This window comes from Erinaceus europaeus, chromosome 12 (genome assembly GCF_950295315.1).
Source record: "Erinaceus europaeus chromosome 12, mEriEur2.1, whole genome shotgun sequence".
NCBI classification, from domain to species: domain Eukaryota; kingdom Metazoa; phylum Chordata; class Mammalia; order Eulipotyphla; family Erinaceidae; genus Erinaceus; species Erinaceus europaeus.
The window spans coordinates 15,637,213-15,653,306 of NC_080173.1; the positions used below are offsets into that span (position 1 = coordinate 15,637,213).

A 16,094-nucleotide genomic window follows, 5' to 3' on the forward strand; every position below is an offset into this window, starting at 1 on the left:
GTTTGATCCCTAGTATCACACGGGCTAGAGTGATGCTCTAGTTCTCTTTTACACCCTACTCTTCTCTTGTGTTAATAAGTAGCACAATGGTTCTGCAAAATGACTTTCCGGCCTAAGGTTCTGAGGTCCCAGGGTCAATCCCTAGCACCCCCATAAGCCAGAGCTGAGCAGGACTCTGCTAAAAACAAACAAGTGTAACAAAAATAGAGCAACACAGACTAAACACTTAAACAGCACACAAAGCTAGAATGTTTATTCTCCAAATTCCTATACTTCCTATTTCTGTTTCTCTCTGAGGCACTCACACAGTAACAATCACTGGTCTTTCTGGTATTATTAGGATTGAGAGGTATCCTAGTCTGTGATATTATGCCTTGCACATTTTAATTTTTTCACTGAATAGTCTTTAGAGGTTTTTATTTTTATTTTATTTATTTTCCCTATTGTTGCCCTTGTTGTCTTTTTATTGTTGTTGTAGTTATTGTTGTTGTTGTTATTGATGTCATTGTTGTTAGATAGGACAGAGAGACATGGAGAGAGGAGGGGAAGACAGAGAGGACGAGAGAAAGATAGACACCTGCAGACCTGCTTCACCACCTGTGAAGTGACTCCCCTGCAGGTAGGGAGCTATGGGCCTTATCCTTACGCCCATCCTTGTGCTTTGCGCCACATGCGCTTAACCCACTGCGCTACCTCCCGACTCCCTAGAGGTTTTTATTTATCTCAGTTATAGATGTGGTCTTTTTTTTTTTTCTAATGAGGTTAATTGCTTTATTCTTTGCTGTTGCTCATTTAGATTCTTTCCAGTTCTTTGTTAGAACAAAAGATGAACAGTTTTAGATGAATAGCTTGGTGTAAATATATCCCTAGGATAATTCCAAGAAAATCTCTGTAGTTTTCAAAGTCTTAGATATACAGAGCTTAAAAACTATGGGATTCAGAAAGGCAACATAATATTCCTAAATAGAAGCATTAAAGATTTAATTCCATAATCATCTGGTTTTTTTTTTTTCTGAACAAATAAATATCTCTTAATTTCCCAAATAACTCTCCTTTCCCTGGTTCCTTCCTTCCTCTCCTATAAGCTAGTCACTTCCTTAATTAGCACATTAACACTCTAGGAAGTGTTCAGTTCCTGATGTCTGCCAGTCTTCCTTCTTTCCTTCCTTCCTTCCCTCTCTCCCTCCCTTCTTTCCTTCTTTCCTTCTTTTCACTGGGATTTTACTGCTCTGGATCAAGTTTTTCATGCACCACAGCACAGAGTGTTCCTTTAGTGAGGTGGGAGCTGGGCTCAAATCTGAGTTCATGACAAAGCAAATGTACTATCCAAGTGAGCTATCTTGCTGGCTGTTTATGTTTGTTTGTTTTCATTTGTACATTTTTTACTTTCTTTTTATTTGATAGCCAAGAAGGAAGTTGAGAGGGGGAGGGGAAGATAGAGATGGAGAGAGACAGAGAGAGATCTACAGCACAAGCTTCACAACTCGTGAAGCTTCTCTCCCTGCAGGTGGGGAGTGGAGGCTCGAACCCACATCCTTGCATAAGGTAACCTGTGCGCTTAACCATGTGCTCAACTGCCCAGCCTCTAAAGCCCTGATTTTTAAACAAGAAAGTATAAAATACTTCTTTACCTTGAACTGGGCATTTCTCATACGAGTTAAGTTCATCAGCATGACTCCCGAGTTAACTCCTGCAGAGCCATAGAACGGGTGCCGAGCAAAGCGGCTGTACCAGCCGATCTTGGAGATTTCATGCTCAGGGGCCATGGCTGCCAGCTGAGTGGCATTAAATAGCTTCAGAAGCTTCCAGATGTCATCGACAGGTCTCAAGAAAAGAACATCAGTGTCCACATAGAGAAGTGAGTCCACATCCTTTAAGATCACCTTAGTGTGTATGAGACAAGGTGGTTGGTGGGGGGTTGAGGGGTGGGGTGGGGAGGAATACAGAAAGCAAGTCAGAAACGAAGGACGTGCCCCCTGGTATGTCGACAGTGCCACCAATTTCATTGATTCACATTGATTTGCAGAACGAGTATCAATCTTAGCTCTCATTTCTCCTTTCTAAGTTGACTCAAGGTATAAATGTCTGGGTCTGGCAGTAGCATAGCAGGTTAAGCGCACGTGGCGCGAAGTGCAGGGACCGGCGGAAGAATCCCAGTTTGAGCCCGCTGGCTCCGCACCTGTAGGGGAGTCGCTTCACAGGCGGTGAAGCAGGTCTGCAGGTGTCTGTCTTTCCCCCTCTCCGTCTTCCCCTCTCTCTCCATTTCTCTGTCATCTCCAACAACATCGACCTCAATAACAACAACAATAAAACAACAAGGGCAACAAAAGGGAAAAAATAAATACATAAACATTTAAAAAAATAAATAGAGGCGGGGCCAAGGCCGGGGCCTGACTCAACCTGGAGCTTCGAAGGGTGAGGGGGCTTCGTCCTGGCTGAGGAGGAGTCGCCGCGGCTGCGGGTCTCACAACCGCTCAGAGTTTTTAGAACTTCAGCTACAAAAATGGGCAGAATTTTCCTCGATCATATTGGTGGTACCCTTCTGTTTTCATGTGCAAACTGTGATACGATCCTGACCAACCGTTCAGAGCTCATTTCCACATGGTTCACAGGTGCCATTGGCCGAGCATTTCTTTTTAACAAGGTATTTAACCTACAATACAGTGAAGTTCAATACCGGGTCATGCTCACTGGCTGCCACATAGTTCGGGATGTGAGCTACAAAAACTGCAATAGCAAACTGGGCTGGATCTATGAATTTGCCACCGAAGATAGCCAGCGTTATAAGGAAGGCTGAGTGATCCTGGAATGAGCTCTAGTTCGAGAGAGTGAGGGGTTTGAGGAGCACGTACCATCTGATAACTCTTGAAGAAAAAGACACAACTCCATCTTTTCCAGGTCTCCTTCACTGAAAACAAAAATCTACTTACAAACACTGTCACCTTAGCATCAGTCGGATTCATGAACTGTGGAACAAGAAGTTGTGAGAATCTAAGATAGAACCTTCCTTTCTTTCTTTTTAAAAAGATTTTCCTATTTTCCATCCAACAGAAGCGTGTAGAGAGAATATTATGCAGATGCTGTTAATTCTTCCCCCTCTGTTTACATCTTGAGGCAGGATAGTCTTACGTGCTACATGGTGGGCTAAGTAAGTTAAAAAGAAATCTGGGCTATTAGAGTGAAAAGGTGTGTTTGAATGTAAGCGTTGAAAGGAAAATGTGTTAAGAGCATGCTTTTTTTTTTTTTTTTTAACTTGTTTGGGCTTCATTTTAAAGTTCTTTTTTAAAACCCAGTTATTTCACTTGATTTGCTAGTTTCTGAGGACAGATCTGAATTTGTGACCAGCACTAAAGGTTCAGTGTCAGTATGGCTTGTGCTGGCCCTTGTGCCATATTCTTGTTGGAGAAGAACCATAGCCCCAGAGCTCATTCTCCTTTGTCAGTCTTGACCCAAAGATGTCACCATTCTTAGCTATTTGTCACCACATAATCGGTGTTGATAGGAAACTTTTCCTGAAGTGGGATGGACCTGCTTGGTTGTCTTTTCCATGTAACTTAAGCATAGTAATATAAATAAAATTATAGTTGAATGTTAAAAAAATAAAAATAAAATAAAATAAAATATTGATTAACTAGGTTGATGCTATCACAGATGTAGAGTTTCACATCTCCCCATGACAGATGTCAGCACAACACACCCTCTACCAACTTGTCATCTTCCTCCACCTTAGGACACTGAGTTCCCACCCCCCTTCCCATAGCCCCTTCCTATCTCTTCCCTTTAGAGTCCTTGAACCTGCTAAAATAGAACACAATTAATTGAGGTTTTACCCTGCATTTTTTTTTTCTTGCTTTGTCAAACAGAGTTTATCATAATGCATCCAAACAGAGTGCTTCTGTAGGAAACAGTCATTACATAGGTGTGAGCTTGTTAAGCTAAGGAGAGCATTGGGGGAGTGCTCTTTTAAGTGTGTCAATCATATGTCAAAAAAGACAAATGGGCCAGGCAGTGGTGCCCCTGGTAAAGTACACATGTTTTATATATATATAATTTATTCATTTCTTATTAGAGGCAGAAATTGAGAGGGAGGAAGGGAGGGAAAGAGAGAGAGAGAGACTGAGACCTGCAGCCCTGCAGGTGTGAAGCTCTCCCCCTGCAGGTGGGAACCAGGGGCCTGAACCCGGGTCCTTGTGCACTGTAATGTATATGCTCAACCAGGTACACCAGCACCTGGTTATAATACGCAAGAAACCAGGTTCAAACCTCTGATGCCCACCTGCAGGGAAGAGCTTCATGAGTGCTGCACATTGCCACTGCTTCTCTCCTCTCTCTCTCCCTTCCCTCTCAGCGTCTATCAAATAAGTAAACAATTCTTTTATTTTTAAGTTTCTTTTTAATAATATTTATTTATTTATACCCTTTTGTTGCCCTGGTTGTTCTATTATTGTAGTTATTATTGTTGTTGTTATTGATGTTGTCATTGTTGGATAGGACAGAGAGAAATGGAGAGAGGAGGGGAAGACAGAGAGGGGGAGAGAAAGACAGACACCTGCAGACCTGCTTCACCACCTGTGAAGTGACTCCCCTGCAGGTGGGGAGCCGGGGGGTCGAACCGAGATCCTTACGCTGGCCCTTAACGCTTTGAGCCACGTGCACTTAACCGGCTGCGCTATGGCCCAACTCCCTTAAGTAAACAATTCTAATGGCATGTGCAGAGATGGGACAGAGGAGATAGCCCTCAGGAATTTTGAGTCTGACATTCCTGATTCAGTCTCTCTGTCCCTCTCTCCCTCTCTCTTTTTTTAACCAACGCACTGTTTAGCTCTGGCTTATGGTGGTGCAGGGGATTGAACGTAGAACTTTGGCTCCTTAAGTATAAGTCTGTTTGCATACCCACTGTACTATCTATCCTCGCCCTGATTCAGTCACTTTCCCCTGCCTGGTGACTTGGAACAAGTTCCCCAGTCATTCCAGGCCTCAGTTCCCCACCTGTGAAAAGTGGACAGTAGTCTCACCCTTTGTCTGTCACCATGACCTAGGGAAATAAACTCATGAGGTATTCAGTACTCAGTAAATAGCAGTGCTATTACTGCTAGAAGTCCGCTTTCCAGTTTAAAGTATCAAGTGCAATTAGACACTATTCGCATTGATGCCCAAAGCACTTCAGACCATGATACTCACAAAAAGGCTTTTACATAGCCAGAGCCAAGCAGAGACATAATGAACTTTCTGAACATATTTAAATACCCAAATCCACTTACTGCCTCTACTGAAAACAAGAACATAAAGCCTTTTACTTCTCTGTCTGAACCACCACCAATGACCAGGAGGGCAAACAGTCTTTCTCTAACAGTGAGGCTCTGAGACAGTAATTTTGCAGTGATGACTCAGTATTCATTTGAAGGGGATCGTTGTTGGTTGTGTCATAATAAGAAGAGGAATATTTGCTGGGTGGATTAAAAGAAAAAAAAAAAAAACCATTCTAATCCCCTTCTGGAAATTAACCAGGCTCTTGTTTTCTTGAGGGGGTGAGTGGGAGTGACAGCACACAATAGCTATTTGTAGCATATGCTGAGGGCTATGATGGGTGTTCTTCTGCATTCATTCATCACTCTGTGGGTAGCGGCCTATGGTGGCCCCTGCTGTCCCTCTGTGCTGAGGAGACCAGAGGCCGCAGCTTGCTTCCAAGCGCCTTCTGCCCCAGTCTAGTTAACGGCTTAGATAGTATGCACCACTTAGAGGCAGGGAGTTCAGGACCTGAAATATAACTACCTGAGTTTACGTCCTATTTCCATTACTACCTGTAACTTCTTGGACAAACTACTTAGGGTCTTGCTTTTATTTATTTTAAAACACATTTTATTTTATTTTTAATATTTATTTACTCCTTTTTGTTGCCCTTGTTGTTTTATTGTTGTAGTTATTATTGTTGTTATTGATGTCGTCGTTGTTAGGTCAGAGAGAAATGGAGAGAGGAGGGGAAGACAGAGGGGGAGAGAAAGACAGACACCTGCAGACCTGCTTCACCGCTTGTGAAGCAACTCCCCTGCAGGTGGGGAGATGGGGGCTCGAACCAGGATCCTTACACCGGTCCTTGCACTTTGTGCCACCTGTGCTTATCCCACTGCACTACCGTCCAACTCCCAAAACATATTTTATTTTAGTGAGAGAGGGAGTTCAGAATGAAACCAGCTCTGGCATCAAAGTCTTTTCCTTAACTATGTTGCTATCTCCCCAGTTCCTACTTATGTCTTTTAAGACTCACTTACCCAAGCCGGTAAGCAGGCTTGGTAACACACTTCCTAGTGTGGCTGGGATGAATTCAAGGAGTTAACACATTTGGAATCCCTGGTACCTGCATAGTAAGACCCAATAAATGCTGTGATGTCATGATGCAACCTGCTATCTCAAGGGCTTGGTGGTTTGACTCAAGTCTAGACAATAAGTAGCAGTAGTGGTGGTGGTAGCAGTAGCAGAAAAGAATGAAATGTAATCTCTGTTCCCAAGGAATATATACTTTTTTGGCCTCCAAGGTTATCGCTGGCACTCAGTGCACTATGAATCCACTGCTCCTATGACCATTTTTTCAATTTTTTTGGATAAGACAGAGAGAAATTGAGAGGGAAGGGGAAGATAGAGAGAGAAAGAAAGATACCTGCAGACCTGCTTAACTGCTTGTGAAGTGACCCGCTGCAGATGGGGATCTGGGGGCTCAAACTGGGATCCCTGTACGAGTCCTTGCGCTTTGTACTGTGTGCCTATGTGCTCTACCACCAACCCCTCCCAAGGAATCTTAAGGAGGGGCAGATAAAAAAGCAAAAGTAAAGTGTGGGTGATAAGACGGTTGGTGCACAGCAACGTAGTCAGATTCCTAAAACAGCCTCACGGTAAAGTGGAGATGTCTTCTCAGAAAAAGGGGAGCCAGGAGGCCTAGCGGTGGTACACCTGGTTGAGTACACATGTCATCATGTACTACGACCTGGGTTCAAGCTCTGGCTTACCACCTGCCAGGGGAAAGCAATTATGAGCCTCGAAGCAGGGCTGTAGGTGTCTCCCTATACAGTTCCCCCTAACCCTCTCAATTTTTCTGTCTTATCAAATATAAGGAAAACAAAATGGCTGCCAGGAACAGTGGATTCGTGGTGCAGGCACTGAGCCCCTAGTGGTAACCATGGTGGCAAAAGGAAAGAAAAGAGAAGAGAAGAGAAGAGAAGAGAAGAGAAGAGAAGAGAAGAGAAGAGAAGAGAAGAGAAGAGGCGAAAAATGGAAATAAAATAAAAGCAGGGCAGAAGATTGATGGTAAGAAGAACAAATGAGAAAAAGTGACCAAAAGAAAAGACAAGATAGAGGAAGGTGGTAGGTTGTCTGGTGGGTTGAAGCTGGTTGTAGAGAAAGGGGGCAGAAATTAGGATAGCAGAGTTGGCAGGACCCAGAGCAGCAGATCTGCTGACAAACTGATGCCAAGGGCAGCATGGAATTGTTTAATAATTTGAGACAAGAATGTCTATGTAGGATGCTTCCTCTTATCCAATTCCAAAACACATTGGCATCTGACTATTTCTCTCTCTCATTCTCTCTGCTGTCCTACCCCAAGATCTAGGCACCATTATAACTCCCCAAGGATTCTGGAAAAGTATATTCATTGGTCTAGCTACATCCACGTATGGCCCCTTCTAATTTATTCTTCAGAGAAATGCTTAAAATTAACTGATTGATTAATTGACTTATTAATATACAGAGAGAGACTAGAGCACTTCTTTGCTCTGGTTTACATGGTACTGGGGATTAAACTTGGGACCTTTGGTGCCTCAGACATGAAAATCTTTTTGCAGAACCATTATGTTATCTCCCCAGGCACATAGAGGAATTTTAAATTTCCAATGTGACTTGTTTAACTCCCTAGTATTTGGAATTTTCCAGATAGCTCTCTCTTGTTACTTTTATTTTTTTGTTTATTTATTTTTGCCATCAGTTATCACTAGGGGTTGATGCCTGCAAAAAAGATACCCCAGCTTCTAGTGATCATCCCTTTTTTTTTTCTTTTCGATAAAGACAGAGAACCAGAGAGGGAGGGAGGAAAGGAGAGAACGAGAGATACCTGTAGCACTGCTCCATCATTTGCAGGTGGGGTGCAGTGGGGGGGGGGCTTGAACCTGGGTCCTCAGTCATGGTACTGTGTGTCACTGCTTGGCCTCTTGTTATTCATTTTTAATTTAATTCCATTGCCAGGGAGCACAAACTGTAGGGCCTTGCTTTATGGCCCAGCGTATGGTCTGTCTTGGTGAATGTTTCCCACACATTTGAAAAGAATGATTATCCTGCAGTTGCCGGGTGGAGTGCTCTATAAATTCTATAGCTGCCAATTAGGTCGCTTGCTTGACAGTGTTGTCAAAGACTTCTCTGTCCTTACTAAATTTTTTTTTTGGGGGGGTCTGTTCATTATAACCACAGGTGCTCCTACAGTTTTATCCTCAGACTCAAAGAAGGGGGTGGGGTGGGAGGTGGGGAGAACTGCAAAGTTAACTGCAGATTCATTCATATCCACAGATAGAATCTGGGGACCTCGTTAATTTTCACACTAATTAGATTGATAATTAGTCCATTACCAGAAGAGGAGTGCTGAAGCCTGCAACTCAGATTGCGGATTTGTCTTTCACCGTGTTGCAGTATGTCTTCACTCCACAGCTGTGGAAACTGTCATTGGGTGCACAAGATTCTTTGGATCCTGCAGACCTACAACAGCTCACTTCCAATTTTGTGACATTAGAGGTGTCAGACAAGGTCCTTACAAGTGCTTAAAGACAGGATTTTTAGGGGCATCATCATGCACTGAATAGAACACATATGTTACCACATATAAGAACCCAAGTTCAAGTCTCCCTGGTCCTAATCTGCACAGAGGGTTGGGGAATAGAGGGGAAGAAGCTTAATGAGAGGTGGAACAATATTGCAGGTGTCTCCTCTTCTCCTCCCCATACACCCAGAAAAAGAAAAGAAAAAGGAAAATAAAATGACCATTAGGAGTGGTGGTATTGTCATGCTGGTACCAAGCCCCCAAAATAATGCTGGTGACAAAACAAGCAACAAAAAATAGCAAGCAAAAAACAAAACAGCATCTTTATTTACCTTTAAATATATTTTTAATTAATTTATTTATTTTACTGGCTAGAAAGAATCTGAGAGGAAAGAGGGAGAGAGACAGAGACAGAGACATCTGTAGCACTGTTTCACTAATTGCTAAGCTTTCCCCCTGCAGGTGGGAACTGAAGACTTGAACCTAGGTCCTTGAGCATTGTAACACGTGCACTCAACTGGGTGCACCACCACCCGGCCCCCAGCACCCCCTTTTTTTTTTGCCTCCAGTGTTATTGCTGCAGCTTGATACCTATACTAGGAATCTACTACTCCTAGAGGCCATTTTTCCCACTTTGTTGCCTTTGTTGTAGCTGTTATTGTTGTCATAGCTGTTGTTGGATAGCACAGAGAGAAATGGGGGGGGGAGACAGAGGAGGAAAGATAGACACCTGCAGACCTGCTTCACCGCCTGTGAAGCGACCCCCCTGCAGGTGGGGAGCTGGGGGGCTCGAACCAGGATCCTTACGTCAGTCCTTGTGCTTTGCGCCATGTGAGCTTAACCCGCTGCGCTACCACCCCACCCCCTGCATCTTTAATGCGAGAGCTTAACCAGGTGTGCCATTGCCTGACCCCCCCCCCCTGCCCCCAGCATCTTTATTGATTAGTCCCTGATGCTTTAGTTTCCAGGATTGTCTATTTCATTTTAGGTAACACCACAAATATCAAAACTGATCTATGTAGAAACTAATGACTTCACAGTTCATGTCTTTTGATATGATCCAAGTAGCAGCAATGCCATGTCCTCCCTACCCCCGACTCCCACTTCCCTTGGGTTTGGACATTAAGCTCCATGGAACTCCTGTGATGTTGGGATGAGCATCTTCCCAGACATGAGGTGGAGCTGTCCACTCATATATGTACGCTTTTGTTTATTTGGTTAAGAGACGGAGATGTCTAGCGATAATGACAGAGTCCACAAGACCACAGAGTCCTTCAGTGTGGTGGGGGCTGGGCTTAAGCCTGGGCTGTGCACTTGGTAAAGCAGAGCTCAATCCAAGTGTGCTCTCTTTGGCTTAATTCTTATTATTCCTGAACACCAACCTCATCACTTAGATGTGAATCTAGATGTCACCTCCTTAGACAGGCTCTCCCAGAGCATTTCTTTCTCTCTCTCTCTCCAGTGTCTTTTTTTAAAAAATATTTTCTTTTTTTCTTTTTTTATATTATATTTATTTATTTATTGGATAGAGACAGCCAGAAATCGAGAGGGGAGGAGAAGATAGGGAGAGAGACAGAGAGACACCTGCAGCCCTGCTTCACCACTCATGAAGCTTCCCCCCTGCAGGTGGGGATCAGGGGCTTGAACCGGGGTCCTTTCCCATTGTAACATGTGTGCTCAAACCAGGTGCGCTACCACCTGGCCCCCTCTCCCGTGTCTTTTTTACACTGCCTGCTTATCTCCTTCTACCACTTCTTACAACCAGTGGCCTTTAGTTAAATTATTTTCTTTTTTTATGGTAATCATTTTATTTTATTATTACCAGAGCACTGCTCAGCTCTGGCTTATGGTGGTGCAGGAGATTGAACCTGGCACTTCAGAGCCTCAAGCATGAGAGTTTCTTTGCATAACCATTATGCTATCTACCCCTGCCCTTAAATTATTTTTTCATTCATTTGTTTTCATTCAATTTTTTTTCAGTTTTTAACATATTATTATTTATTCTGGATCGAGACAGAGAGAAGTTGAGAGGAAAGGGGGAGACAGAGAGGGAGAGAGACGAAAGAGAGAGAGAGTGCCAGGCAGTGGAGCACCTGGTTAAGCACACACATTACAATGTGCAAGGACTCAGGTTCAAGCCCCTTGTCCCCACCTGTAGGGGGAAAGCTTTACAAGTGGTGAAGCAGGGCTACAGGTGTCTGTCTCTCTCCCTACCTCCCCTTCTCTCAATATCTATCCAAAAATAAATAAATTAAAATATTTAAGAGAGAGATTTGTAACTCTGCTTCGCTGCTTGTGAAACATGCCCCTGCAGGTGAGGGAGGGTGGGGGAGGGGCTTAAACCAGTTCCTTATGTACTGTAATGTGGGCGCTCAACCAGGGATGCTATCGCCTGACCTCCTGCTCCCCCAGTTAAGACAGAAGTGAGGACAGGAATCTCCTGGGTCTCACTAACTTCTAGAGCAAGCTCTGGTACAAGGTGGTGTGGGCATTAAACTTGAAGCTCTGGGGCCTCAGCCTGTTATATAAAAATAGAAATATATAAGTATGCAAACTATATATATATATATACATATATATATATACTGCGTTTGTACAAATTCCCTGTGTTTACAAAAAAAAAGCACTTTATCATACTATATATATATATACACACACACATACACACAAACATACTTTTGGATTAAACAACAGCACTGGACACACACTTTCTTTTTTTTTTAATATTTTATTTGTTAATGAGAAAGATTGGAGGAGGAGAGAGAAAGAACCAGACATCACTCTGGTACATGTGCTGCTGGGGATCAAACTCAGGACCTCATGCTTGAGAGTCCAATGCCCTATCCACTGTGCCACCTCCCAGACCACCACATTTTCTATTTATTTATTGTTAATAAACCGGAGCACTGTTCAACTCTAGTGTTTAGTGGTGCTGGAGACTGAGCCTGAGGCCTCATGGAGCCTCAGGCGTGAAAGCTTACTGCATGAACCTTTGTGCTGTGCCCTCAGCCCCTCTCCTTGCTTACTTTGGGATATATTTCCCTTTTGATTTGAATGTGCAAAGAACAAGGGGCTTCTGTTTTAAGGACTATATTCTCAAATATTCTCTTCAACATTGTCAAAATATCTGAAGATGGGAAGAGAATCAAAAGCCTTTGGTAGTATGATGCAGTGATTTTTTTTTTTTTTTGTAAACACATAGGGAATTTCTACAAAAACAAGTCTTACGTCTTGATTTAATCGTGGTCAATCACTTTTTTTTCCCCTTGAGATTTTCAAGCTATTTGGTTCCGTGGGATGGCGCATATCAATAACAACAATAAAACAACAAGGGCAACAAAAGGGAATAAATAAAAAAAAAAAGAAAAAGAAAACAAATGTGTCAATTTATATTTTGCTTCTATTGCGCCCCCTTGTGGAATTACATATAACTTGCATATTCATTTCTCTGTGCCTTTAACAAAGACCAGTGCACTTATGTCATAACTATGTCCCCCTACCCCCCTTTTTTAGTTAGAGACAGAGAGGCAGAGTAGATGAAAGAGACCACAGCACCTACACTTCCTCCAGTGCAGTGCAGCTTGAGCCGAGTTACCAATATTTTGCCAGTCTCTCCGTCCCTTTTCAAGGGAGTAGAATCTTCTGATCAGGGGGCCGGTGGTAGCACACCGGGTTAAACACACATAGTACGAAGCGCAAGGACTGGCCCAAGGATCCCGGTTCAAGAACCCCAGCTCCCCACCTGCTTGCTTTGCAAGTGGTCAAGCAGGTCTGCAGGTGTCTGCCTCCCCCCCCAAATTTCTTTGTCCTATAAAAAAACAAACAAAAACAAAAAAACCCGCCAGGAGCAGGGGATTCATAATGCAGGCACTAAGCCCCAGCAATAACCCTAGAGTCAAAAAAAAAAAAAAAAAAAGACTGTTCTGATCAGTTTACGAAGTTCCAGGGTACCTCTAAATCAGGTAGATCAATGATGGCTCTGTTCAGTAGCTCTTCACAGTTTCTGGCTCCCCAGACTTGTATTTGGTCTTTGATTTCACCATCTCAGCTGTGTGGCCACCTGTTATCTCTGCTGGCAGGATGTTTTTCCACAGGCCTTGCAGTTATTGAAAGGATCTGGTTTCTTTGGCTTGTGCTGAGAGAATGGCTCTCTCAGATCTTCCATCTGCTTCCATCCCTTTTGGCTTGCTCCCTCCTGTTATCAGATGTTGCAATCCCAGCCTGCAAGTATACACTATCTTTCCTTGTTAGCAGCAGATACCCTGTTAGCCATGGCAACTGTCATTTAAAGCAGAGTCTAGTTTCTCCGTCAGATGGTCCCTCACCAGAGGGTCTGCTGTCTGCTGGAGAGCTGTTGAAAACATAATCACGGGGTCACAGGGAACTGGAGATCTTCATTTAAAATGGAAAGAGTTGCTTTATTTGAAAGTCAAATCCAGTTAACACAGAATATGTTTGCAATGCCAGTGATAAAACTCAGGACCTCGTGCTTTAGAGTCTAATGCTTTACCCACTGTACCACCTTCCAGGACACAAGAGAAAGCTGTTTTCTCTTTCGAGTTCACAAGGCTTTTTATTTTATTTCATTTTTATGTGTTATTATGAATGGGTGTTGGATTTTGTCAAATGCTTGTTCTGTATATTTCGGTCAGGTCATGAGAATTTTCTTATTTACCCTGTTGATGCAATGGACTACATTAAATGGTTTATGAACGCTGAGCTGGCCTTGCATACTTGCGATAAATTCTATGTAGTTATGGTATATAATTCTTTTTATGTTTTTTTATAGTTATTTATTTATTCCCTTTTGTTGTCCTTGTTGTTTTATTGTTGTAGTTATTATTATTGTTGTTGGCTAGGACGGAGAGAAATGGAGAGAGGAGGGGAGATAGTAAGGGGAGAGAAAGACAGACACCTACAGACCTGCTTCACCGCCTATGAAACGACTCCCCTGTAGATGGGGAGCCGGGGCTCGAACTGGGATCCTTACGCCGGTCCTTGACCTTTGCACCACTTGTGCTATCACCCGACTTCCTATGCTTTTTTTTTTTTTTTTTAGATTTGATGTGTTAGTATTTTGAGGATTCCTGTATCTATGTTTATGAGCGATGCTGATCTGTAGTTTTGTTTTTTGGAATAATGGGGAGATTTTATCTTTCTTTTTTAATATTTTGTTTTACTTTTTAAATTTATTTTATTTAAATATTTATTTATTTATTCCCTTTTGTTGTCCTTGTTGTTTTATTGTTGTAGTTGTTATTGATGTTGTTGTTAGACAGGACAGAGAGAAATGGAGAGAGGAGGGGAAGACAGAGAGGGGGAGAGAAAGATATACACTTGCAGACCTGCTTCACCGCCTGTGAAGCGACTCCCCTGCAGGTGGGGAGCCAGGGCTCAAACCTCGAACCCGGATCCTTCCGCAGGTCCTTGTGCTTTGCACCGCCTGCGCTTAACTCGATGCGCTAGCGCCCGACTTCCAAATATTTTATTTTTAATATTTATTTATTTTCCCTTTTTTGCCTTATTTTTTCTTGTTGTTGTAGTTATTATTGTTGTTGTTATTGATGTCATCGTTGTTGGATAGGACAGAGAAAAATGGAGAGAGGAGGGGAAGACAGAGGGGGGAGAGACAGACAGACACCTGCAGACCTGCTTCACTGCCTGTGAAGTGACTCCCCTGGAGGTGGGGAGCTGGAGACTCTACTGGGATCCTTAAGCCAGTCCTTGTGCTTTGCACCACCTGCGCTTAACCTGCTGTGCTACCGCCCGACCTCCTATATTTTATTTTATTTATTTATTTTTAAAGATTTTATTTATTTATGAGAAAGATAGGAGGAGAGAGAGAATCAGACATCACTCTGGCACATGTGATGCCAGGGATCGAACTCAGGACCTCATGCTTCAGAGTCCAGAGCTTTACCACTGCACCACCTCCCGGATCACCTATATTTTATTTTTAAACATTTATTATATTTATTTGTTTTCCATATAGATGGAGAGAAATTAAGAGGGGGTTGGGAAATAGAAAAGGAAAGAGACAGAGAGACACCCTGCAGCATTACTCTTGAAGCTTCCTCCCAGCAGGTGGGAACAGGGGAGCCTGAACCCGGGTCCTTGTACATGGTAACAACTGTACTCTATTGGATGTGCCACCATCCAACACCCAGTATTTTATCTGGGACTTCAAAGCCTCAGGCATGTTTTTTTTTTTTTTTTCATAACCATTATGCTGTCACCCCACCCTGATTTCATCTTTCTTTACAAATGAATAACATACCACTGTGAGGAAAAGTTTTCCATTAACATGATTTAGTTGTGGACTTATCATAGATGTCTATTTTTCAGTAAAGAAAGTTCCTTTGGAGCGTGGGGGTGGTGCACTTGGTTGAGTGGACATGTTACAATGCGCAAGGGCCTGGGTTCAAGCCTCTGGTCCCCACCTGCATGGGGAAAGCTTTGTGAGTGGTGAAGCAGGGCTGCAGGTGTCTGTCTGTCTCCCTCTTTATCTCCCCTTCCCCCTCAATTTCTGTCTGTCCTTATCCAATAAATAAATAAAGATATTTTTAAAAAGTTAAAAAAGAAATTTCTTTTTATTCCTAGTTGTTGCATTTTTTTTTAATCATAAAGGGTACTAAGTTCTGTCAGTTTTCTTTTTAATATTTATTTATTCCCTTTTGTTGCCCTTGTTTTATTGTTGTAGTTATTATTGTTGTCGTTGTTGGATAGGACAGAGAGAAATGGAGAGAGGAGGGGACGACAGAGGGGGGGAGAGAAAGATAGACACCTGCAGACCTGCTTCACCGCCTGTGACGTGACTCCCCTGCAGGTGGGAAGAAGGGGGCTTTAACCGGGATCCTTATGCTGGTCCTTACGCTTTGCGCCACTTGCGCTTAACCCGATGCTCTAACGCCTGACTCCCAAGTTCTGTCAGTTCTTTTTATGCATTTAGTTATAAATGTCTCGTACTCTAATTTCTAGTGTTCAGCTCTTCTATTCCCTTGTTTCATTTTTTTTTTTTTTTTTTTGCCTCCACAGTTGTCGCTGGAGATCAGTGCCTGCACTAGGAAGCCATTGCTCCTGGCAGCCATTCCCCCCACCCCCATTGGATAGGACAGGAAGAAAGTGAGAAAGGAGGGGAAGACAGAGAGGGGAGAGAACAGGAGGCGCGGGCTCGACCCGGGATCTCTGAGCGGGTCCTTGTGCTTTGTACTGTGTGTGCCACCACTCGCGCTCCCTCCTCCCCAGCCCCGTTTACATTCTGCTTCCTGTGTAATCCATTACTGAAAATGGGATACTGAAA

At 43.2% G+C, this 16,094-nt stretch overlaps 2 protein-coding genes across 3 annotated transcripts in view; one reads left to right on the forward strand and one right to left on the reverse strand.

Annotated features, from left to right (window-relative positions):
• Positions 1–16,094, reverse strand: part of GXYLT2 (glucoside xylosyltransferase 2) — a 104,575-nt gene that overhangs the window by 35,399 nt on the left and 53,082 nt on the right. For both annotated transcript variants that reach the window (XM_060202860.1, XM_060202861.1), the window contains exon 4: positions 1,632–1,883. In XM_060202860.1, coding sequence (XP_060058843.1) covers positions 1,632–1,883 — 252 coding nt within the window. The remainder of the gene's footprint in view (positions 1–1,631; positions 1,884–16,094) is intronic.
• On the forward strand, positions 2,447–2,890 carry LOC103120342 (protein yippee-like 5). The gene has a single exon (XM_060202415.1). It carries the CDS (start codon positions 2,504–2,506, stop codon positions 2,795–2,797), a length of 294 nt encoding a protein of 97 aa, XP_060058398.1. The 5' UTR covers positions 2,447–2,503; the 3' UTR covers positions 2,798–2,890.

What these genes read in the sequence shown, in the direction of transcription:
- LOC103120342 (XM_060202415.1), top strand. Translation starts at nt 2,504, where the DNA reads ATGGGCAGAATTTTCCTCGATCATATTGGTGGTACCCTTCTGTTTTCA.